At 37.3% G+C, this 26,867-nt stretch overlaps 1 protein-coding gene across 2 annotated transcripts; it reads right to left on the bottom strand.

Moving 5' to 3' along the window:
* RGS13 (regulator of G protein signaling 13) lies at positions 1-26,834 on the bottom strand. 2 transcript variants are annotated; one of them, XM_019822167.3, is made up of 7 exons: positions 26,681-26,834; positions 25,324-25,394; positions 21,917-22,100; positions 19,827-19,895; positions 16,106-16,167; positions 2,116-2,282; positions 1-963 (listed from the first exon to the last, which is right to left on the bottom strand). In XM_019822167.3, the coding sequence occupies exons 3-7, from the start codon at positions 21,976-21,978 to the stop codon at positions 781-783; spliced, it is 543 nt and encodes a 180-aa protein (XP_019677726.1). In that variant the 5' UTR covers positions 21,979-22,100; positions 25,324-25,394; positions 26,681-26,834; the 3' UTR covers positions 1-780. The 2 variants fall into 2 exon arrangements, with proteins under 2 accessions (XP_019677726.1, XP_003999541.1); XM_003999492.6 differs by lacking the exon at positions 21,917-22,100 and having other exon boundaries at positions 26,681-26,833.
* Positions 26,835-26,867: the final 33 nt, after the last annotated feature.

The following is a 26,867-nucleotide window of genomic DNA, read 5'->3' on the forward strand; positions in this document are numbered from 1 at the left end:
TTTAAAAGTTTTTAGATTATATTTGGATTTATTGATTACCAGGACCATTATAAATTCACATTGTGAGGACAATTCTTAAAATATAGGAACCAAATTTTCTACTTTTATATCAATATAAGAATAAATGAAGTATTTTATACGTTCTTAATAGCTTACAATCACCATGATTTTTTCACATGTAGAAGATATTTGTTATATATTATATTTAGTTTGAGTATAATAGTAGAAAAATTTTACAGATAAAATATCTCTCAAGAACACATCTTTTTATATTGCTCATGATATTATACCATTGACTGTCTTCAAATACCAAGTTTGTCTACTGATTAGTTAACACAAACACTCCATCTATGGAGTGCACTCATGCCAGAGACAACTCATATAGCTACATTTCTAAAGAACTGATCTATGCATTATGCGAGCAAAATTTTATTAATAAGAAAACATCCACTTGTTGACTACTACAGTAAAAACTTTCTAATATTGGTGTAATGAAGACCTTCCTTCTCCTCATATGTTAACTGAGCTACATAGGCATGCCATAAATTATGTTATTCATATTGTAACTCTTCTGGACCCCATCCCTTTGGGGATCTGTTTTTTTTTTTTTTGAGAATTAGAAGAAATTAATTTATAGTTTTTTTTTCTATTTCATTCCTATTCTACTTCTGATAGTGTGTGTGTGTGTGTGTGTGTGTGTGTGTGTGTGTGTGTGTGAATTAAGAAAACAAAGCCAGTACTTTCAATACACCATCTTCAATTTAAACTTTTGAGTATTAGTTAGGAATTGTTGGGCTGAATAGTCTTCAAAAGGTTCTGGTACATTTCTGACTTTAGAAACCTGGGATACGAGTCCCTTTCCATGTGCATATACACTATCTTTTGAGCCTCTTCAAAACACGTTTGAGTGGGTTCTTGAATATTCCTGATGATAGTCTCTCTTGTTGAACTGTCAATGTTAATCTGAAAAGTGAAATTACACGTACAGCATAAGTAGGTATAATTGAAGACAGAAACTGTAATGGAAAGGTTTAATTTATTCCCCACTCTCCTTTTTTTCCCCTTAGTGGAATAGGGTAATTTTGTCTCAGGTTTCATAGGTATCTAAAACGACTTATAAGAGACAAACATTGCTTTTTTTTTTTTAAACTAAACACCCACCTCCATATCCCAGTTTGAAAAAACAAGACAAAACAAAAAAGCCCAAGACCAGGGAAATCTCAGTAACCATTGCTTACTTAAGCAGATGCAAGTGGTCTGTTAGTGGAGTCTACAAACAAGGAAGTTTATGAGATGAATATCTCTTTTAAGGAAAAGGGAAGTCGGTACTATTTTAAAGTTTATCTTAGTAGTCATGAATGTTGTTCACTGAATATGCCGTGAAATGGGAAGAGAGTGAAGAGAAGTGGAGAAATAAAGGAGAGAAGTGGTTATTTCAATAAACCAAGTGATTTCCAGACAAGAGTTTTGAGGAACAAGATGATAATGTAGGACTGTCCTGCGTGATAGGAATCTCATATATCATAGCCTACCCTTATCTCCTTGACAAGAGTTCTCATTCCTTATTCTCTCTCTACCAGAAGGGGTCTTAGCGCGTCATTCGCTCATGGGGTTATTTCTTCAGGCAGTTGTAAGTGACCGGCGGTGGCGTCAGTGTGAATGTTTGCTGGATTTGCCGGTTTGGAACTGAGGTGAGCAGTGAGCTTTGGTGCCGTGGTGCAGACTCTTCCCAACACTACTGGGCTTGTCAACACGCCCATTTATGGTATCTGTAGTTCCTTCTAGCAAAGTCAATTCTTCTTACAAGGACTTCTTTTTTTAAAAAAGAAACTTTCCAAGAAATTAAGATAATTTAATGACAAGAGGCTCTGGAGCCAGACAGGCCTAACTTTGAATCCTAACTTTCACTTAACTGATATGTGACACTGAACAAGGTAATTAGTTTCTCAGATTCTCAGGCTTCTTATCTGTAAAATAAGATTAACAATACTGATTTTGTAGCATAATAGGAGGTACTGGATATAAAGAGCCTGGCGCATATGTGTGCTTGACAGATATTAGCATCCTTCCCTGGGATGTACTGATTTCCATTAGCCATCATTGTCATGTAGTTACCTCTCTAGGGGACTGTGGCCGGATGTAAATCTTATAAAGCTTTTTTGCCCTAGAAATTCTGCTCCATCGTGAGGCAATTTTCTTATAGGTTTCACATGCCATCCAGAATTTAATATTCTCATCACTGTGCTCCATTTTTAAGTATGCTGCATAGACTACTGGACCATCTAAAAGTAATGGAGAAATTAGTTTATTTTGGGGGGTCAAATCATCAAAAAATCTGAACAACATTTAATGCAGATTAAAACTAAAGTTTAAATCAAAGCTCCAAATTATTTAACAAGTGAGTATTATATAATGACACACACAAATGCACACACACACGCACACATCACACCTTAGATCTATAAATCTGAAGCATGTTTTGACAATGCCAGTCAGTGGTGTGGTTACCCCTTCGTTCTTTTATTCTGAGTCACTCAGGAGAATGTCTACTGATGTGGGTAGGTCTAGGATAGAAGAGGTCACAAGGACCCAGAAAGAAGACTTAAGTTGCATCAGTGGACAGAGCTCTGATCATGAAACTGAAACAAAAAAATCTAAGCCCTCAAAGCCAAACTGGAGGGTCAGAGCAAGGTTTAGAATCTCAACAGGCAGGTCAAGGTTGAAAGAAAAATACCCAAGTCATGTAGGAGTAATAAATTGATCAAGTTGTACATCCTGGGTTGTTTCTCAATATCCAATCTGAGCAGGAGAACACAGATGGATGAAAAGTTCAACTTTATATTCATACATTATGTTTCAAACCAGAAATGAAGGACCAGGTAAAGAATGGAATTCAGATGGGGCGTTGGAAACTATCTCAAAATCAAGAGCAGGACAATTGGTATGTGCAGCACAATCATCAAATGACATTTGATGCCAGAGATGTTTATTCTTAGTTTTTGTCTTAAACTGCATTTCTGGACTGAGTGGCTAATGACATGCATGTGGAAGGAGCTTTTCTGATTGAGGCTCTATTTTGTAGGAGCTAGTGTTTGAAGAAGAGGGTTAGACAAGCTCTCACAAATCTGACACATTAATATGAATCTTTGGGAGGACCAAGTACTCTCAGTATCGAAGATGAACACTCTCAGAACTTCATTGGTGACTAGGAAGTCTCTTGGCATATCTGAGAAATTGAATTTCTAAATGATGAAATGACATAGCTTTTAACTGACAGTAAGAGAAATGTGTGTGTAGGCACATTGAATATGTGACCAAATATAGAATTTTGATTAAAAATATTTTATCAGTATTATTAACTGTTATAAGAAATAATGGTAATCAGATGGAATAGCAATGTAAAATCAGATTTTCCTGGATCTTCACGTAAGAGATTGGATTGAATTTTCTAGCACTAGAAAGCCTTGACTCCTTGGCTTCTACTTGGCTCTGTTGGCAGTAATACAAAAATAAAGATAACAATTAAGATATTTTTATTCAAGAGATAAACTCAAATAGAGGCAGATCCCTTCTAAGGAGGATTAGGGTTGGGAAAAACTGGTAATCTGCAAGAAGTGTGCCATTTTAGTAATACACAAAATTAGAGCATGTCTCATTATCATGTAAGTGAAGCCTCCATGACATTGAGTGGGAAAGGGTTTGAAAGGAACATCACTTGAGTTGAGAGGACAGATGAAATGGGGGTAGAGCGTGTATAAAACTGTAACATAGGAAGTAATATGGATTAGATACTTCTACCCAATGGGGGAATATATTTTATCTTAGATTTCAAACAAGAAGTTTATTTTCACACCAAACTAACTTTAAGATGTGCCTTGCCTCATCACAGACACAAAGCTGAGGTCAGAACCAATACCTGTAGCAGTTGGAGCTCCTGTTGGAGAAACAGCTGAATGGAAAGGCAAACCAAAAACAAACAAAACAAAACAACAACAACAACGACAACAAAAAACAAATCAAAACAGAAAGGTATTTCTGGCTTAATAAGCCAGACTTAAAGCTGGCTTAAAGTCTGGATATTGTACTTAGTACTTTGTACTTAGTAGAATTTTGAGTGCATACCTCATTAGGGACAGAAAATAAGTCCTAAAATAAAGAAATGAGCTATGGAACAGGGAAAAAATGAGATACCAGATAAAACCTGTAGATCCTGGAATGATAGGTGCCAGGTACTCGGATGGGTGAGTGCATGGGTGAGTGGGGACTAGGGAGATGACTTGGAAACCAATATTAGAGTCTGTGTTATAGTATTCTGAATTTGTGTTTATGTTTAGCTTAAATGTATAGTAAAATATTTAGAGATTCTCATTTCAGAACCTGCCGGCATCTGTATGGCCTTCTCTAATTTCTCTCCTGATTGCAAGTGGAGGAAGGATCTTTTCGGGCTGGCCAAATGATTCAACAATTCTCCATATACTCAAGTCCTTTGCTAATGAGGCAATTTGTATTTTGCAATTTTGCAATTTGTATTTTATATAGATATTTGATAATATGGTAGATTATAGTATTGATCTTAGTTACTCCCTGCCATTCTCATAGGAGGATTATACTTTTATGTCCCATTTATATCGGCCTTGCCCATTGGATTTGTTTTACCCAATGAAATACATGCAAATTGCCATACGCAGGTGTAAGCAAAAGGCTTTAAGCAGAAGTTTCAAGCAGGTGGCCTGCTGTTGAGCTTTCAAACGGTCATGCAAAGAGTACATTCTGGAAAAGACCTGCTTCTTTTGCCTGAAGGCCAGAATGAAGACATAGAATGGAGGTGGAGCTGAACTCAGTCACTGTGTGGCACAAACAAGAAATGAATGTTTCTTATAAATAAATTAGTGGGATTTTAATGTCGTGTTTTACTGCATCATAACCTGACCTGGACCTGAAAGCAGACGTGGACCATTTGAACTTATCTGATATTTCACGTAACATTCTGGTGTGTAGAATAAGTAAACTCACATGGCTGGTGTGTTTTACAGAATTTTTATAAGTTAACAAAGGCAAGCAGCTGAAAGTGCATTTGTATATGGTGTTCCAAGAATCTGAGTAATTATTAAAGTTGGAACTGAATTGCTTAATTTAGAACTTCTAATGACTCATACAAGTGAATTTAAAGGTAGAAAAGCATTTTCCAAATTAGGCCATGTAGCCCAAAGTAGCCCATTCTGAAGTTGTAAATGATTCTCCTTCCTGAGCATTAAAGAGACGGTGACTCTGTTGGCACAGAGTGAATAAAGATAAACAACAGAATTGCTCATTAAGTTGAGAGGATGGAAAAAGTAGGTTTATGTCATACATAGTGTATGCTTTTCCCTTAAGAATGAGAGTGATGCTTTTGGGACTCTGTAGCTTGTTTTTTGTTTTTTGTTTTTTTTTAACCAGTCATGGAAATTAGTATTTTCTATGACACACAAGGTGACACATGTCAGTTTCTTGATGTGGAAGGGAAACGTGGCATTCCTCTTGGCTGAGTCAGAGCAGTGGCCCATCTGTTCCAGGATTGTTTTCTGCAAGGGGAAAAAGCTTACACCATGAAATAAATCCTAAAATCGTGCTATGCAGCAGTCTTTCATCAGAAATGTGCCTAAAACGATTTTACATCTAGTTTATTTTCAATCTGTACCACTTGGGATAATAAATTCTATAACTGTACTAGCTTTTTCCTGAAGTTTGAAAGTAAATCTGCTTTATTGAGTTTCTCTAGTTTCGCTTCTGTGATATTAATCCTTTATGATTTTTCTCTCTTATAAATGTAACTTGAAGTACTATAAGTCATTTTTAAATACAGAGAACCTCTAAAAAAGATAATAATGATTGTTGACGATTTAATATATTTTCTTTATTCTTTCAGTCCTTTGTTAATGTTTAACTTTCTATCTAACTAGAATTCATTTGTCTATACAAACACAGATGCACATGCAAATTACTGGCATTATAATGTGAAAGCAATTCTGTGTCACTCATTCATACTTAATATGTAGAAACAGTTTTTATAAAATTTTTTTTAATATTTATTTTTGAGAGAGAGTGAGCGCGTGCGAGAGTGGGGGAGGGGCAGAGAGAGAGGGGGAGACACAGAATCTGAAGCAGGCTCCAGGCTCTGAGCTGTCAACACAGATCCAGTCGCGGAGCTCGAACGCATGAACCGTGAGATCATGACCTGAGCCGAAGTCGGATGCTTAACCGACTGAGCTGCCCAGAAATGTGCCCCAGAAACATTTTCTCCTTTTTATTTTCAAGGGTCACATAGTAGTCCATTGCAAGACAACTCTATATTATATTAGGCTACCCTACTATTGTTGAATATTTATATTGTTTCCCATTTTTTGTTATAAATTATTTTACATTGAATATTTGGTGTGTAAATCTTTGCATCAGTAATAATTTTATTATAATGAATTTAAAAGAGTGGAATTCCTAAATTATTGGATGTAATGTTTTTGGAAACTCTTGATATCTATTGTAAAATTGCTTTTAGAAAGATTTCATTAGTTCTCATTACTAACAGCAGTGTGAAAGTGTCTGCTTACTCCATCCTTTCCAATCTGATGGGGTAAAACCAGTGACTTGTAACTGTTTAGTTTGCACTTTTAAAATATTAATGCCTAGGGGCGCCTGGGTGGCGCAGTCGGTTAAGCGTCCGACTTCAGCCAGGTCACGATCTCGCGGTCCGGGAGTTCGAGCCCCGCGTCGGGCTCTGTGCTGACCGCTCAGAGCCTGGAGCCTGTTTCCGATTCTGTGTCTCCCTCTCTCTCTGCCCCTCCCCCGTTCATGCTCTGTCTCTCTCTGTCCCAAAAATAAATAAACGTTGAAAAAATTTTTTTTAAATATCAATGCCTAAACATTTTTTCTTTCCTACTGAATTTCAAATCTTTTGGAATTTTTTTTTTGCATTGTTAGTCTTTTTGGAATTTTCCAGACTTCTTTGTATATTAAAGAAGCTATCTGTTATATTTATTATGTTATCTTCTGTTCTCTTTTTACAGATTATTTTTTAATGATTTTTGAGAAATATTTGTAAGCCACCTAATCTGAAAAAGCCTCAGTTCATCTACCTGGCCTGCTTTCAATCTGTTTTGCACTTTTATCAGAGAAAAATCTCTAAGGCAAAAATCTGGCCACAACCCTTTATTTATAACCTTTCAACCTTTTCCCATTGCCCTAATTAAAAAAAAAAAAAAGCCGGACTTTGGCAGTGGCTACAGGGCCCACTAGGATACAGTGCTCCCTACCTCCCTATCCTCTTCCCTTGTCACTTCTGGAAATACTCTTTGTTTGAGCCTTGCTCCTGGCCAAGCAGTGTGCGACCCCCACGCTGTTGTATATGCAGTTCCCTCCTGTGTGGTAGGCTTTGTACTAGGATCTAAGACTGAGGTTAAATATCTGTTTCTGGAAAAATTTCTCTGGAACAACCTCCTCCTCCCCATCTAGGTAAGTGCTTCCTGTCAGCTGACAAATAGCACCTAGTCTACAATTATTTTAATGATAGTTCCCTCTCACCCTATACCACAGTGTGTTGTATCTACTGATTTACTTTGATTACTCTCCTACTCACAGGCAAACACTTTGATAACTAGGACCCCAGTTCCACCTTCCTATGCCCAGTGCCTATGCACTGCCTGATGGACAGCAGGTACTGACTAAAAAAGGTCAGTTCAGGCTTTCAGATTCCTCGTGCTTCTATGTTTTCAAGTGAATCTCCATACGTTTTGAAAAGTGAAGAAGCGTGCCCTAATTGTTAGCATCCAGGAAGCACCAAGGACCAGAGGATTATACCTGGCATGTTGTTACTTTTTTTTTTTTTGGACAGGGAGACAAACATGCACTAATTGAACAGTGGTGTCTATAAAAGGCCAGGTTTTGTTGTTTTGTTTTTCTTCCTGCAAGGTGAACAAGTGCATGAGAAGTTAGAGAAGAGAAACAGTACCGTGGGAAGGGGCTGTGGCCTGGCCGTGCAGGGAATGTGAGGGCTGCTGACGGGAGCCGTGGCAACAGCAGTGGTTAGCAGAGGGTAGAATAAATGATAGTGTAGGAGGCTGTCGATGCACAGTGAGCAGTACAGAATCTGTCACAGAGGAAGTGTCACATAGGAAGGAGGGGCTCTGCCTTAGAGATCAGGATGTACGTGATGGGACAGCAATATCCATTAGTAGCTTCTAATCTGCTTTGTGTCAGGATGAGGATGCACTGGCCAGTGTAAATCAGAGCAGTCTTCATTGCCTTTAGCAGTAAAATAATCCCATAGTATCCAACCTGGCATTTCTGAGGCTGTTGGCAGGAGGTTGTGATAACTGAGAAAGGGAGGAAAGTACACCATACACTGAAGGTTGATTTTGACCAAAATTAATAGTGATGCCAACTCTGTGACTCAGAACACCTGCTTATTTAGAATGGCTGAACTCTATGTCTGGTCTGGAGCAAACTGAAGAGGCCATAGAAAAATATGTAACTGGGCTTTCGCACTTGAAATCATCTCTGCAGATTTTAAGTGGGCACTCAACATGACCCAGTCATCCTACCACCCTTCCATGGTATCTTGGTTTATAGATAAAATATCTCTCAAGAACACATCTATCTATGTTGCTCATGGTACTATACCATTGATTGTACTGTGAATACTAAGTTTGTCTGCTAATTAAAGTTATTCTGAGCACTCCATCTATAGAGTAAACTCATGTGAGAGACAACTTATATAGCTACAATTTTTAAATTGGTTCTTTAACTCTCCAGAAGCTATTTCATATCGTCTTTCTTTTTTTTAATTTTTTTTAAATGTTTTTATTTATTTTTGAGACAGAGAGAGACAGAGCATGAGCAGGGGAGGGGCAGAGAGAGGGAGACAGAATCTGAAGCAGGCTTCAGGCTCTGAGCTGTCAGCACAGAGCCTGATGCAGGGCTCGATCTCACAGACTGTGAGATCATGACCTGAGCTGAAGTCGGACACTCAACCGACTGAGCCACCCAGGCGCCCCTCTTCTTCCTTTTTAAGGTCCCAGCACATCTCTCCTCAGCTCTCTGCTGATGACCTTGCTTCAGTCTTCACTGAGAACACTGATTTATTCATGCAGAGATTCCCTCATTTTCTCTCTACCAAATCAACCGACCTACCTCTACTGGTACATGTCCTTTCTAACTTTCCTTCTGATAGGAAAACAATGTCCAAACAGTTCTTTTTTGTCTTCTACCTAATTATGCTTTCCCATGGCTTTGCATTTCTCTGTTGCTCTTAAAATTGTCTCCACTGTCTTCCCCGTCATCTCTTTCTTCCTCTCTGATGGTTGCCATCATCCACAATGATGCTGCTGTATTTCCCAAATAAAATCAACAAGGTCTGTTGCCTATATTTCCAATATTGACCTCATGACTCTTTCTAGCTGCTACTCTTTTCTCTGTTGACCTTCATCTCAAAACTTATGTAAATAATCCCCTACACCCTCGGCCTTGCTTCCTCTTGTCCTATCCATCCCCATGCCTCTGCAACTGTTCCTCCCAAGGCACCATTGGCTTTCATATTGCCATATCCAATGGTCACTGCTCTTTCATCATATTACCTGACTTCTCAGCAGTCTCTGACCACAGTTCACAGCTCCCTTCCTGAAACATGCTCTTTTTGGCCTTTCATGATGATGTACTGTTTGGTCACCCTTAACTCACCTGATGATCTTTTTCCATTTCCTTTGCTGACTCTTCCTCTTCTCTGGATTTAGAAATATTAGTGTCCACCTAAGCTCCATCTCTGGATCTCTCCTCTCCTCTCTCTGAACTCTCCTGCTAAGTAATCTCATAGTCCCATGGCTTTGATTAGAGTTTATATATTAAGTACTCTTGGCTCTGTCTTCCCCACTGACTTCTGGTCTTATGTGGTTTATTTCAATAGCCTTCCAACTGGTCTTTCTGCTTCTTTTTTTCAGAAGAGAACCGGAAAATACATTGACTCTTGTTATTCTTCAGTTTAAAGACACTCATGTGGCCAATCAGGCTCTATACTCTTGTCATGTTGAACTTCTTTAGTTATTTGAAGACACTAACCTCAGTCACATCTCAGGGTCTTTTGAACATGGCTTTCCTTTGTGTGGGCCACTGTGCCCCCCAGATCCCAGCCTGACTGCTCATCAGCTTGATGATACTTCTCATCATTCAGCAATTGGCTCAAATTTTGTGCCTCCTGACAGTTCTCCTCTAATTATCCAATTGAACTACCCTCTCATACTTGCCTTTCTTTGTTATACCACTTGGTTTTTATTTTGTTCAAAGCATTTAACACTTACTGGAATGAATGTTTTCATTAATTTATTTGCTTGTTTGTCTATCTCCTCCCTCTAGAGGGAGCACATGAGCTGAGCACAATGACCTTACAGGTCTTTTTCACCTCTGTCTCAGCGCTTGGTAGGATTGCCAGACACTTGGAAGCATTGAATGAATCATCCAAAGAAGTTAGTTGCAGTCTTAGTGATTTCTTTTAATTTATATTAAACACAGTTTACTCAAATATCAATGAGCAACCTCTACCCTCACCTTTTGAGGTTTAGCAGATATGCATATGTGTTATTTTTTCTGGTACCATTTTTTGTCATTTTAATTAAAAGGAAAACTGATCAGTCAAAATTTTGATTTGATTATTTTTCACTCTTGAATCTTTCCAGTTTGTAGAGCCTTTGGGTTTTAGGTGATTGTCGGTCCCCTTGTCATTGCAAAAGCATATTTCTGTATCTTTTCTAGTTCTACCAGATTTAGCCATCAGAACTACAGATTTCTACTAGGTTTAGTTAGCAGATATATTCACAGGATTTTCTTTCTATTTTTCATCTTGGTGATGCCCAACGTTCTGATGATGTTTGAGGCACAGTGTCTATTTTGGGTCAATATAATTTAAGAAAACAAATTTTGTGATTCTCAGATACTTTTGTCAACAGGTCTGACAAATTTTTTTTCTGACCCATTAAATAACTTACTACTTTTATGTCCATTTGCAAATAATGTAACTCCTTCCTAAAAATTTGGGTGTTTGGAAACTTGGAGGACTTTTTATCATCTGTAGACTTGGAAATTTCTGCTTAATTCATTATGGAGATTTTTTAATAAGACCATTTTTTTTACACTAAATCCTGAGGAATCCTACATACTGTATCTCTTCCTTCAAAGAAGCTTTTATCTATATTGGACTTACTTCTAAAATAGTTGACTATCTTTAACATACTGCCAGTCACACCTCCTCATCATTTTACAACAGTCTGAATCAAGTTCCAGCTCAAATTTGCCTCTTGTGAGAAGCTTTTCCCAAAGACCTGCCATTCCTTCTCATCTATCTTCACCTTTTAGCCCATACATAGTAGGTTTGTGCTAGGTGACCTGTATTTCTAGTCTCCCTTTGTTACAGTGATTCACAAATATATGGTGCACATATATTTTATCTATTCTTATCTGTGCCTTCATGAAAGCACTCTCCAGGGTGCCTGGTGGCTCAATCGGTTAAGTGGCTACTTTGGTGCAGGTCATGATCTTAAAGCTCTTGGGTTCAAGCCCCACATTGGGTTCTGTGCTGATAGCTCAAGGCCTGGAGCCTGCTTCAGATTCTGTGTCTCCCCCTCTCTCTCTACCCCTACCCTACTCACGCTCTGTCTCTCTCTCTCACTCAAAATAAATGAACATTTAAAAAAATTTAAATAATAAAAAAAAGAAAGCACTTCCACTGTCCTTCTGTCATACATAGTAGGAACTCAATAAATACTTAATTGCTCAGAGATCACACTCCATAATGTATGCTAAAACTCAAAGCAGTTTGCTCTTGGCAGTTTTTTGAGCCCTCAAGATTCTCAGCCTTTTACATAGGGCACTTCATAAGCACACATTTTACTATCACAAGTCGTATGTATTTTAGATGCTGGTCTTCTATGAGGCTGTCCTAACTGGACCTTGCAAGTAATTTTATGTCAAAGAAAGGTGGGTGTATGTTTTTCTTTCTGGATTTAGAGCTTCCTTCTGCTTGTTGAATGTAACAATAGACTCTTCAAGGGAAAGATATAGCTTCATAAAACCATTTTTACTCTGGAAGCAAAAGCCAAAAACCAAAAACCAAACCAAACCCTGACATTCAGTGTTTAGTGAAAAATTTGCCAAAGGCCATTATTTTTAAAAAGTGTGTATATATGCTAACTAATTTGGATGTAAATTAAAAAAATAAAATTAAAAAAATTAAAAAAAATATGTATTTGCCTTGCCTTTAAAATGCCATTCGAGCTGTTCCTAGAAGTTGTTTCCATCACCATTTTCTACTTTACCCCAATGTGCTATAAATAGCAGGCTTCCCTGTTCTCTTCTGGGAGATTTTCAGTCTTCGTTAAAAAAAAAAAAAATCTACCTTTTTTTTCTGTGTTATCTCATGTGGTAGATGGGCACAGGGAATTTTGTTTTTTTCAAGCACATTGCCTGGTACCTAAGGGCTTAAGATTCACTAAATGGATATTGAGCACACGTACTGTTTTTAAAAAATTAACTTGTTTGCCAATTAATGTATCATTAAACAATATCTAGACTACTAGAGTTCTTAATTTCTTTTTTTTTTAAACTTTTTTTTAACGTTTATTTATTTTTGAGACAGAGAGAAACAGAGCATGAACGGGGGAGGGTCAGAGAGAGGGAGACACAGAATCTGAAACAGGCTCCAGGCTCTGAGCTGTCAGCACAGAGCCCGACGCGGGGCTCGGGCTCATGGACCGCGAGATCATGGCCTGAGCCAGTCAGCCACTTAACCAACCGACTGAGCCACCCAGGCGCCCCTAGAGTTCTTAATTTCTAACTAAGGTCTTAATTTTACCAGGGTTCTGCCCTAAACTGATGCTTTTCTTGGATCCTCTCTCCCCATGAAGAAGTTGATTTAATTCAGTGTTGTGATGACTATTACTTAATGACTGTCCAGCAAACATGGGTTAAACCAATTCCTGTTCATCTATTGGGACTACACTTAATACATTTCCTTCCTAAGTGGGTTTCTGACTACATGTTCTTAGAAACAGTCTTTTAATCTATGTAGAAAGAGGCATCTACATATCTTAGCTAGAGAACACATTTTACCAGTGTCCTTGGTTAATGTAAACACACTTTATTTTCTGGCATTTAATGTCTGTTTTTTTAGTTTTATCTTTCTGATTGGATGGTCCATAGAATGAATTGTTTTATCATCTTTTTTATTATGTGATTATTAAATTTTTACATAAATTTCACAGTAATTAGATTGCTCTTAAGATTCTTATCCTGCTTTTGCTGGTTTTTATAAAAAGCAGTATGCTATCTTCCTGTCCTCATCTTTTCTGTAAACTTTGCTTATTTTCATGACACTAGATGTCGAAGTAGCTAGTTCTAGCTAGGCTCTCCTTTGAGATCATTACCGAACAATTAACTTTATTTACTTTGTCTATGAGGGCTCCAGGACTGGCACAGAAACTTTTACATAATGTGGCTTAATACATTTTGATATTTTCTTACTAGTATTTGTCTTGTATTTATTCATTGAACACTTATTGGGTGCCCATTAGATACAAAGCACATTATTTTTAGTCTCTGGGATGGGAGATGAAAGGTGAATGCGTCTTGATCTGTGTTCTCAGGGAATTTAAGATCTACTGAGAAAGTGCGGAAAAAAACCCAATACACCAAATAGCTGTACTAAGAAGAAGAATAAATAATGATACTAATGGAAGAGAGAAGGCAAGTATTTCTAAGAAGTTTCATGGAAAAGGTGGAAGTTGAATTTTACTACCCAAGATGTGTGGATAACAGAGTAGACAGGACTTAGCGGGGGAAGCCTGGAACAGGTGTGTTGCCGGTGTAGCCAACGGAACAACGGTCACCCTGGCCGACAGGTGTGTTATGTGAAGGGGCAGAGCTTTGGCTAAATCGTGAAAAGTGCACTGAGTTTGGGTGTAGAGAGTCTTGAATGCCAAGTTAGGGATTTTGAACTTCTTGGTAAGCCTCAGAGAAAAAGGAATGGTATTCAGAGACATGCACCTTGTTACTAATAAAAAGAACTACCAATTATTGTGTGCCTAACCTGCTCAGCCATTAAGCTAGGTGTTTTATGTCTAACCTGAACAATAATGCTGAAAACATGGGTGATATTACTCTCATGTTACAGATGGAGAATTTGTTACTTCAAGAGAGAGATTAACCTGCGATATGGCAAAACAGGAATTATTGGGAGTTGAGACTGAAATCCAAATTCTTTAGCAGTGGATCAATCAATATAGCTGACTAAACATATGCCTTTGTCTCTTCCTCTCATCCCATTGTTCTAAAATTGACATATATATACACACACACACACGTATATGTATGTGTATATATATATATATATATATATATATATATATATAATGTTTATTTTTGAGAGAGAGAGAGAGAGAGAGAGAGAGAGAGAGAGAGAGAGAGAGAGCGCGCGCAGGGGAAGAGCAGAGAAAGAGGGAGACACAGAATCTGAAGCAGACTCCAGGCTCTGAGCTGTCAGCACAGAGCCCAATGCAGGGCTCGAACTCACAAACCGCGAGATCATGACCTGACCCAAAGTCCAAAGCTTAACCTACTGAGCCATCCAGGCACCCTGCAAAAAATATATTTTTAAAAATTCACATGTTGGCAACTTGGATCACAAACTATGAGGAATACTTGAAAAGTAAAAGGCAGGGTTCACAAGTAAATCATGGTCTCAAATGCTTATTGGAAAGGCCTGTTATGATAGGTGGGAGTTCAGGTAGTGATCCAAGTCTGCAGGTGCTATGGAGGGGCCATGAAGTAATTGCCAGAATATCTGATGAAGGTGTTCCTGTAGGAGGAGCCAGGGGTCTACACCTCCCCTATTTGCCCTCTGGGTCAGACAGTGATAGTTGTCTCCATATCAAGAGGGGCCCTTGTGCAGAGAGAGCAGGAAGTGCCCCAGAAGCATGGTCACCCCCAGGAGTAACAGGAAGTACTTTACCCAGAGTTACCACCTGCATATCTCATCAATTGAACCATCAAGTAGCATAGCTAAGTCCCCTTCCATAGTCAATAGGTATAAACAGATGAAATATTCACACAGAGGCTAATAAGGAATCTCAAATAAAAAGAGATGTATAGGCAAAAATTAGCAACCATTTGATGGGGACAAACTCCATTAAAAAATATCAAATTCAGCAAACAAGAGAATTTTCTTTGATGGGGCGGTCAGTTGAGTGTCTGACTTCGGCTCGTGTCATGATCTCACGGTTTGTGGGTTTGAGCCCCGCATCGGGCTCTGTGCTGACAGCTTGGAGCCTGGAGCCTGCTTTGGATTCTTTGTCTCCTTCTCTCTGCCCCATCCCCATTAGCACTCGGTCTCTCTCTCAAAGAAAAATAAACATTAAAAAAAAAAAATTTTCTTTGAGTACTTACAATATTTTTTCCTGTACTGTCTTCTGATATTTATCATTTTCTACAACTTCCCAATTTTGTACCCAAATACAGTTGACTGCTCCCATGAATACAAATGCTTCTCATTTCTTGAATTGAGCCTATGACTCTGTGTCCCTAATATCCATTGTTGTTAGCTTTCATTTATACCATCTGAATGTTGATACTTATACACAACTATATGTAGACTTATATAAAGTCCCACTGAAATCAGACACTGATAAAGTTGAAAACTAACTCTGAGGAGTTTTAGAACATCAAGACTCAAAATTTATTCTTACTTTTGAAGGCACTAAGAGCAGCAAATTTTTGAGTTTTCTAAAATTCTAACTTTAGAAGGCTATGATAAGACAGTATATTTCAGTATGTGTTACGATTTAGACATATTTTCCAAGGGATTTTACACATACACTTGTGAAGACTAAATATTCACAGTGACTAATCTTGTTTTAATTAACAGCAAAGAAAATAATAGTGGTTGACACGACAAACTATTTTCAGGTTTTCTTTTTGTGACTGGGGCAGCTGCCATTCTGAAGGCTGTGAGAAGAGCTGCATACGTTCATCACCTAGGGCCACTTTTTTCTCTTAGGAATGAAACTGGCTATTCAAACATATACATCATACTCACATTTCGTAGCCATCAACTTTTCAAACGACTGGGCCCACTGTAACACTTCCTCCAAAGTAATGCTTTGAAAAGAAGCAAAAGGTGCTCATTGCATCAAAATATTCTCAAGGTTTTGCTGAATTAAATAGAAATATATGATCCTGAAAATAATGCCACAATATAGCTATACTCTATTTGTATGTGTTTTTTTTTAATTTTTTAATGTTTATTTATTTTTGAGAGACAGAGCATGAGTGGGGGAAGGGTAGAGAGAGAGAGGGAGACACAGAATCCCAAGAAGGCTCCAGGCTCTGAGCTGTCAGCACAGAGCCCAACGTGGGGCTCTAACCCATGAACTCTGAGATCGTGACCTGAGCTGAAGTCAGATGCTTAACCGACTGAGCCACCTAGGTGCCCCATATTTGTATGTGATTTTAAAAGGAAATTTATCTTTCTGTGATCTTTTACATTTTATTTTTACTTTCTAAATTGTTAAAATTAAACAAAATTATGAAAGTAATGTAAATTTGAAAATATGATAAATTTTTACAAGATAATGATCTATAGCACCCTTAGTCCTGTAATTTACCTATTCCTGAATTACTACTATTAATATTTTTGATTTCTTTTTAGTGTTTTTGTTATGTGTGTGTTAGTGTGTTTTAACCAAGAAGTAGCCATACTCTGCGTGTGTGTTTGTGTGTGTGCATACTTTGTGAGTGTGTACATATATATGTATATATTATTTTTAATAAGTTTTTATATGTCATCACAATTATCTTAATAACCACTTATTATGTTATAACTTATAATTATAGATTTATAATCACTGCTAGTCACCGAGGAGTGTTGAGTATTCCACAAGGGAGTATTCTATAGTTTACATATTCTCAATGAGCATTTTGATTATTTCTCACTTTTTAGCATAAAAACTTGTGATTAAGGCTTGCTATGATCAAATAAGGTAATTGTTGAGGGAATTCACAGAAGTAGAATTAAGTGGGTCAAAAATGCACATTTTTAAGGTTCTTGGTGTAAGTTGCCAAATTGCATTTGGGTTTGTATTGTGTGCTGCTGTCACCAGCAATGTGTTTGCCATTTAGACTCTTCACATCTTGGATTCATCCACAAAGCTTCTTTGCATGCATTCATAGAATAAAGTTATTAACTCTATATCTACTTGATGTAGGTATTTTCTCTATTATTTGCTATAAATTTTTTTACGTGTTGAAGGTTTGAATTTTTAGTACTGCGAATAATATGTAAATAAACAGTATAAGAAACCATTTACAATTTCAAAAATATCTGTGAAAGATATAGGTTTGAAGCTTCATTTCTGTTCATTTTTTCTGGGCTTTGTGAGGTGAATTGGCAAGTGGCTATGTATTCTTACATTTAAATCATTTTATTTTCTCTCCTTTAAAATAATCATTGTGTTCACTGCCATTCAGTTTATGATTGTTTCAGTTTACAATGGTTCATTCTTAATTTTCCAGTTTTCAATAACATCATATAATCAGATAGCTCTAGATACAAGCAAACCCTGTCCATTGGCTACTTTTGGTATAGTTTGCTCAATAATTGGTTTTGAGGGAACAGCCATCAGCATTAGTAGGTACTTAACACAATGAAGGAAGATTAGTTAAAGAGGTTAAAAAATGACCTAGAACATGGAAAAATATCAAGATCTTAAAAAGGTCAAGTATCTTTTGTTTTCTGCTAATTCAGATGGCTCTTGCCAGTTTTAGATGGACTATGTGCATCAGCACTGAGGCTTAACAGTATACTGCTGTAAAGATTGCTTAAAAAAAAAAAAACATTTCCATGGAATGGTATCTGACTCACTGTTCTTTTCTGTTATTAAGAACTTTAAAAACAGTAACCTCAGGTAACCTTTCCATCCAGTAAAATGGTAAGTGCTAGGTAAGGTATGTGGCATGCCTCTCTGTCCCACCCATTCTCATTATATAGGAAAAAATAAAATCTACAACATGAGTGAAGAGGCCATCATTGTCTTGGCTTAGCTTAAAATAAAGTGTTGGTACTTTGCTGGCTAGAGAATTCTTCTGCCTCTAAGATTCATGAGATTTAGGGAGATAGACCATGATTGGAATGGTTATCGTTGGTGTTAAAATTATGCAATGAGGGGTGCCTGGGTGGCTCAGTTGGTTAAGTGACCAACTCTTAATTTTGGTTTAGGTCATGATCTCATGGTTCATGAGTTCGAGCCTCCATCAGGCTCTGCACTATCCTAGTGTGGAGGCTACTTGGGATTCTCTCTCTCTCTCTCTCTCTCTCTCTCTCTCTCTCCCTCTCTCTCTCTGCTTCTCCCATGTGCTCTCTCTCTGTCAAAATAAATAAACTTAAAAAACTGTGAAAATGAAATTTGGTTTTGGCTTAATCCCATTTGGCTTGTAATTTTTTCTGAGCATCTCACAAACTTCATGCTGTCCCATGGCTATTCAGCTGTCTGTATGCTAATAATTCTAAACACCTCTGTCTCCTCACCTACCTGGATTTCCTAATAAAAAACAGGGGAGTATTCTGAGACCTCATGTCATTATGGAAACAAGAATGGAGAGTGTTTGGAATCTGACAGTCCTAAATTCTAATTCCAGTGCTGCATTTAATAAATTTTAGTTTTACCTCAAATCTTTGAGCCCCTGCTTTATAATCTATAAAATGGGGATAATATCTATTTCTCAAAGCTATCTATCTGGAAAATTAAAGTAGTTCGTGAAAGTAAAGCACCTAGCAAGTGACTGTTATCTACCAGCTTGCCAGGAATGTGAATTCTCTTTCCTTGGTCTCTCCCTTCCCTGATGGGGGTGGGGGGTCTGCAAGGCAAGTAGAAAGACATGTGAGCCCAGATGGTGATACTCGATGGGAGTCACCAGCAGAAGAGAAGGAAGCTATTCCCAAATTAACCTGTTTCATCTTCCTCTTTGCACGTGCCTGTTCAGTGTAGTAGCTTCACCTGGTTGTTTAAAATGCTGAGCTTTGGGCCTTATTGTCTCTTCCACCTACCACTGCAGCCTCCTCCCCACCTCACACAAATGCTTTTAAGTGTTTTTGGACATTTAGGTACTAGGGGGTGGAGCATGCATGCCAGGAGCTCTGACCTAGCAAGGGAGATGTGGCTACGACTGAGTATTCCAGAGTATTCCACGTGGACTAAAGTTAGGCACTCTGGTTAAACTCCTGGGAACCCTGAAGTGGAAACTCCAATCAAATGGTTTGTTACCCTCCTGAGGCATTCTGCTTTTTATTTCAACAGTCACCGTTCCCATCCAAATAGCTACATTTTTTCCTTTGGCAAAATATCCAAGAGCCTCAGGAGCTTGGTAAGCATTTGGTTACCTCCCCAGTCTCACTTCTTCCAACTGGACATGAGGTTTCTGGCACTTTGTAGATGGAGGGTTTGAATCATGAAAACAATATTTTGGATAAAGAATCTCATTTTAACATAAAAATATAAAATGTTAGAAAAAGTCTCAGTATTTATTCATAATAGACACTGTAGAAACATTAAACTTGCTTAATTCTCAAGTGTAAACCATAACTAATGAAAATGAAACCTTAGTGTAATACATGATTGCTCTTCTGGTGGAATTACTCATGTGTAAATGCAAATTCTACATTCTGAACAAAATATATTAAATTAGCAGTTGAGTAAATGTACACCTATTTATCATGTGGTAAATATGCATTATGGTGGCCATAGAATTTAAATGCTACTTACTTTGACGGGAGCCTCTGAGATTCATCTCTGCAAGGCTTGCAAATCCAACAAGTCCGCCTGCTCATTTTTCTAAAGCAATACAGAAATATACTTAGTATAATTTAGTCATTTAAAATAATTATATGCTACAGTCAATGTCTCAGGAATACCCAAAATTATAAGTCATGAAAAAATAAGCATGGGTTTTTGAAATTAATGGAATACAGTCACTGGCGGGGGCAGAGAGAAGAGAGGAGAACAAAAAGACTCATCTCATAAATATTTTTTAGGAATATAGGTTCTTAGAGTTGTGACTTTAGAACCCATCTGGGCCACTTATTCATCATAATGGTGTTTAAAAAAATGCAGCTTACTGAGAAAGAGCTTCCCATTTAGGGCCCACTAACAACAAAGTCAACTCCCACATCTTCCCTTTTTTGGATAATTCTTAGTTTTAGAAAGAGCTCTCAATCTATTAAATAAGAATTTGCTTTTTTTTTTGTCATTAGCCACATAAAATAGTGTAAAAGGTTAAAAAAAAACAAGCCTCCTTAGGGGTGAATTCTGAGAGGGGGGTTGCTTACCTGGTTTTCCCCACTCTCAGCAGTGTGACCTTGGCTTTAAAATTCAGGTACTCAGCCCAATACTCAGCCTGTACTCAGCCCAGGCTTTATATAACAATGTATGTCATAGAAGGTTTTCAACTTGGGACTTTGAAAAACAACTCAAAAATTTAAGAATAATTAAATCTACAATTTATAATGAGAGCTGGAAATATTTTGCTAAACATATGCACACTTACATACAATGAATTATTAAGGATAACAGTGAGTTCTTATATCAATCTTTATTGACTCCTTCAAAACATCTGCTGAACATTTATTATGTGCAAAGATCCTGCCTTTTTCTCTTCCTGTCCTCACTAGCAAGCACTTAAAATCCATGTGATGGGGACTTTGAGACAGGAAGTCCAGGAGCCCATGAGTACACACAGGAGGAGAAGCTAAGCAGCCTTGGTGGTGGTTAGAGATGACATTCCAGTAAACTAATAGCTGAGCTGGAACCTACAGGATGTGCAGGAATGTGCTGAGTGGAGGGGATGGGGAAGCTTGGGCAATGGGTTATGTCCTAATTGAGGAAATGAATGTAGTCATTACTTGAATATAGAATTTGGCAGGGAGAAAGTGGAGGGAAAAGGCTAGAGAGTTAAGACTGGACCAATAATCACATTCAAAAATGCTTGTTGCCACAAGAAAGTGATGAGAGATAAAGTTGGAAGATAGGCAGAAGCTGGGCATGTTAGGTCATACACACCATCAGTTTCATAGTAAGACACTGGAAAATCATTGAAGGTTTTAAAATATTTGACAAGTTAACATTTGAAATTGGTTCTGTGAGTAGACTTGATTGTAATGGTGCAGAGGCGGAATCCAGAAGACTAGTTAAGGGGTGCCTGCAGGAGCGCAGGTGAGGATATTATAGGCTTAAATTAGGAAGGTGGCAGTAGAGATGGAGGGAAGGGGATAGATTTTAGATGGGGTAGAGGAGGAACTACCAGAACTTGATGTACTGGATATGGAAGGTGGGAGAAAGAAAGGAAACACGTTCAGGTGAAAGATTTGACCTCAAGGTAGAGGTGGTAGTTTTTATAAAACACATAGAAGCCAAAAGAAAAAACAAGGTGGCCCAAGAAGAGAGTATGTACTGAGAAAAACAGATTTCCCAAGACAGGTGACTCAGAGACAGACTGAAAAAGGGAGCCTGTAGGAGGATAATCAGGGTAATGTGGTACCAAGACACCAAAGAATGAGTTATCAAAAAGCAAAGACTGGCCAATTGAGTGTTAAGAGCTGGGAAGAGATGAAGAGAACAAAGGACTGAAAACTATCCATCGATTTGCTAACAAGAAGGTTATCAAGAACCTTGGTGAGAAGGCTTTTGGCAGAACAGGGAGGGCAGCAGCAAGAGGGGAGAAAAAGCAAGAGGAAATGGAGACCTGGACAAATATAGGGCTACTTATACTTCCTCTCTCTCCTTCTCCCTCCCTCCATCCCTTCCTTTTTCCCTCCCTCTCTCCCTTTCTTCCTTTCCTTCTGATGAAAGCCACTGACCGAGTATTATAACAGAGACAGAGAAGCAGGACTATGCTGTTTGGCCATTCTGGCCTGCACATCTCTAGGAGTATAGTTTATAAAGTCTCCAATGTGGCTGACATGCCCTGAGATTGGCAAATGGTGTCCGTGGAAAAAAGTTGCAGACAGCTGAAAGGAGGAAAACCAATAGATTTTCAGGTTTCTGAAAAAGGAAAAAAAAGGAACCAGAATTCAGATTGTGGGCGACAGGACATTAAAGAACTAGAGGAAGAAATTACTGTTTTCTCGTCATTGGAGTGGGCATAGATCTAAGTATATTTGCAGTTTTGGGGATAGGAATTTATGGGTGTTGTGGGTTGATGGACTTCATTTTCTGTATGGGTCTCTCTACTGTAAGGAGGAACAAGGGACAAGGTAGCTAAGTAGATCTACAGGAAAAAAACAAAAACAAAGTTGGGACTCTTTTGATTGCAAATATAAATTCAAACTAGTTCAAGCAAAAAAGAGAGCTGATTATAAGGATATATCTGTGTGTGCTGTTAGATTCTGGATAGCCTTAAATGTTGAGCTCTATTTTGTTGTAGTAATAATTCACTGAGGTCTGTAAATAATAGCTGTGTTGAAAACAAGAGTTTTTTTTTTATAGAAAGATAAATCTGACTGAAGATGATTAATACTGAAATCATTGAGGCTAAGAAATATCTTACATTGGCTGTTAATAACTGATCTTTTTCATAATTGGGCCCTGAATGAAAATTAAGATTCTTCATCTCTGTAATCACTTCTATGATGTAGGTTACCCAGTGACTCTTTGCTTCTCTTCTTCTAAGTAGGAGGATGGTAAAGAAGTTCCTTCCATCCTGTGTCAGGGTAATTAGTCATCACTGTCTTCTGCTCGGCATTGACCTCTCCCTATCTACTACATTTAACAATTTTTTATATCTCTTTGTCTCTTCATTTGGTGTATTAGAGCTATGTGTGCACATTAGTGATTTCTGTAACTAAATTCATGTCTAGGGGTGCCTGTGTGGCGCAGTCAGTTAAGCAACCGACTCTCAAGTTTGTGAGTTCAAGCCCTGCACTGGGCTCTGTGCTGATGGTGTGGAGCCTGCTTGGGATTCTCTCTCTCTCTCTTTCTCTCTGCCCCTATCCTGTTTGTGTGCACTCCTTGTCTGTCTCTCACTCAAAATAAATAAATAAACTTAAACAAATTAAGAAAAGGTACAATTCATGTCTATTTACAAGTTAGTATGTACTTTTAAAGAGCTTTAATGGAACTGTTTGGTAAAGATAGAACTGTCTTAGTATTCAACACTCACTGGGGTCAGAAGCATGGCAAAGGTAAAGTGATTTCCAGATGCATTAGAGTTTAGGGGGTTCCCACAGCTCCTGACAGGTGACTGGGTATATTAAAATAATTCTAGGTTCTGGAAGCAAATAAACATGTGCATGAATTCGGGGTCTTATTAGCTGTATGACCTTGCACACAGTAAGTAAACTTTTAGATTTTTGATTTCCTTTTCCCTAAAATGGAATTGTAAAGATTAGAAAAATGCTTATATGCAAAAACTTTCTGTTCCAGTTAATCTGAACTTCTTTCAGCTTCTTGCACTCTGTCACTCAGGAAATAGTTCCTAAGCTCTTTTGTATGCGCAGGAAACACACATCTATCAGACTGCATTCCTTCCTCTTTTTGAATTTCAGCTCAGACCTTGTAAGTTTTCCAATTAACCTTATCCATTCTTCAATGTGTTAGCATACTTCCTGCAACTCTTCCTTCTTTTCATTTGTTTGCTGCTGTGTTCCTAGATTTCAATTTTCGCACATTATATTAGCAGCTGGGTTCCAGCTTTAGAACTAGCTGGTCTGCTACATCAGGGCAGACACTTTGGGGCAAGTGTGTCCTGTTGAAGCGACGGGGCGGCTGGGAAGGATTTGTTTGGCCAGAGGAGCTCAGAGAGGACAGACCAGCAGAGCTAACCCTTACAATTAGGCAGATTTCTCCTCTATGGAGATGCCTGGTCTGGCGGAGAGGAGAGGTCAAGCTATGGGCCTCCATGTGGGGCTTCATCCATTCATCCATGTGGTGGAAAGGCTATCTTTTAAAATTCCAACAAAGGCTCTGAATAGACCAGTAGCAGCCCTGCATTCAGCTACGTGTCTGAATCAGAGGTTCTCTGGCCCCAGGCGCTCATTAGTTGGGTGACCTTTGGAAAAAGAGTGTGATATAAATGTATGAAAATAATGTTATTTATATTTCTGACTTTTCTACTCCTAATAGACTATAAATTCGCTGAAGTGTTATGTTCAAATACTATTTGATAATCCTGTGTAAGTAGTTGTTTATATGTTGTTTAGTATTCTAGGTCATTCACAAATTGATTAACTTATAGAATACCAATAGAATATAATGATATAAAAACATCCAAAGTAAATAAAATATTTGGTGACAGAATTATGTAAGAGATGTATTATGCATAAAATAAATAGATCACAAAGCAGTTTTGTTTTACAAAGTTCTTTGGTTTTCTAGTCCATTAAGAGCTGGAGTTTGTTGGGGGCTGTCCCAGTATAGGAGTCCCTGCGCACCATGTCCCTGCTCACCTGCTGGAGATTTACTGCTCATCTTCTAAGATCTCAGAAACCAAATGTCCACTGCACCTCCCTCTTTTGATTACTAGTGGATTTGCTATCACTGTGCACTACTCCTTTGCTGAAATACCACAGAACATTCTCCATATCCTCATAATGCCTTCTACTTTGAAACCAAGAGATAAATTCACAAACAGGTTACCCAGCTTCTGATAATAGAACAGATTGGCCGCCTTAAGCTTATTGGTTCTTTTAGCCAAAACACTGCTAAAATTATAGTTAACCTTAACTTAACATGAAGAAGAATAGAGATTAAACAGGGAGACAAAAAACAACAAAATCTTTTAAACTAATTTTGGAAGATGGAAAGTGGATGAAGAAATAGAAATTAAAATTCTCATACCTCTAAAATTAGAAAAGAATTTTTTCTGACAAAATGAAGAAAATAAAATTCAGTCTGAAGACAAAGAATTTCCAAGAACAGCTAGTGCTTTAAAAAGAAATATCTGCAATCCTGCTCTCGACAGTATGTACCATTAAGTAATAGACCTGCATCTACAGTTTGTTACTGCCAAAATTTAGAGTGACAGGGTGAAACCTTTTCATATTTATAATTGAGAACTTTGAAGAAATAATTTTGGTAATTCCAAAAAAAATGTAAATTAATAAACTTACTTGGAATTAGAGAATACCTTGTCATTTACTGGTAAAAATAAAAATTATCCTCAAATATCCCATAAAACTAAAATTCTATTTTGGCAAAAAGAGAGTTCCTGTGAAAGAATGAGCTAAATGGATATGAAATAGAATTTATTTAAATTGGAGAAACTCACCAAGCTTCAAATCAACAACAATCATTTTTTTCTCATGTTAGTAGTATGGTATGTGGAAAAATTCCATTGACCTAAAAATAAGATAAATAACAAAAGCAAAAAATTATTGTGTGCTTCCTGGAGAATGCATATTTTGCAAAATATTTCTATAAATACCTTGCTTATATTTTAAGTAAATAATTTTTTCACTTTGTAAGTGCTAGATTATGGTTATCCTTATTTTTGATTTAACTCCTTATCTAAAACTTTATTAATTTCATACATTGATATTGTAAAAATTCCTATACTTTTTATTTGTATTTTCCATTAGGTTTTCTTTAAATTTTTTTTTTGTTTATCTTATGTTAACAATATACATTAATTTTCTTATCTTTAAAAAATTTTCAATATCCTCTTGGTAAGACTAGTATGGTCTTTTACACTCTAAGCATAGTATTTAGTTAGGTTTTCAAAATGATTTTGCCTCCAATGTTTTCTCTTGATTATGAAAGCATACATTTCATCTATATAATCTAATTTTTAGAGTGGTTTATAAATACTTTAGTGATGAATTGAGTTGGATATATATTATGCCAGAACAATCCAAGCTTTAGCTAGCATTTAAATGAAATCTTTCTCAAAGCAATACGAAAATAAATTAATTGTCTTCATTTTCACCTTTTCACATATTTAAATGTTTTTATTATCCTGACAGGTGATAAATTCATTCTGTTCAATATAATCTCTGCATTTAAATGTGTTTATTTTATGATATAGAATATCCCATAGAATTTAGAAAAACCTAGAGCAATTTACATTTTGGTGAGGTTTTGTTTGCCACAGTACATAGAATTCTTGCTTTTCAAAAAGCAAGTAATTTGTGCGTAGTTGTGGTTAGGCATAACATTAAGGAATGAAGAAATTCTGTAAAATCAAAATTAACGATATCTCATGTAAACCTTACAACAATCCATACATGGAGTCAGCACAGCTAATCCAGTGTTGGAACTAATTACTTAATAACGTATGATGTTTGAAGCAAACAATTCTGAGATACTTGATTTTGTTAAATATCTTCATCTAAACATGTACATCCCACCCAAAAAACACATAAAATGAGAGTATCCCTTACTCTAAGCCAGTAATATTTCTTTTACTGCCCAATTTAGAACCTTCATTTATACATGTGTGACTATAAGTATTTTTTAATTATAGAAAGCCTAGGCCAGGCAAACATGTGTTTGGCAGTTTGTTTGTTTTCCTTAGAAGAAAGCTAACACTTCCAGCGGTCCTGCTGTTAAAGTAAACATCCACTAGTCATTTACATCGAGCCAACATTATTGTAGTCATCAACTATTTTATGGAATCGTATACTTACAAATATATCCTGTAGAACGGTCCACCATGCTAAATTTTATTTTCTATCGGTATGATCCTTTTGAAATCAGGTGCTGAAGGTCCATGAGACAGCCAGCATTATATTTTTCCTGGCATAAAATAACTTTACTGTCTCTATAATTACCTTTGATGGCACTCTGCCCTCTCTATGAATGTTCTGTTTTTAC

The sequence above is a fragment of the Felis catus genome, chromosome F1 (assembly GCF_018350175.1).
Source record: "Felis catus isolate Fca126 chromosome F1, F.catus_Fca126_mat1.0, whole genome shotgun sequence".
Taxonomy (NCBI): Eukaryota; Metazoa; Chordata; class Mammalia; order Carnivora; family Felidae; genus Felis; species Felis catus.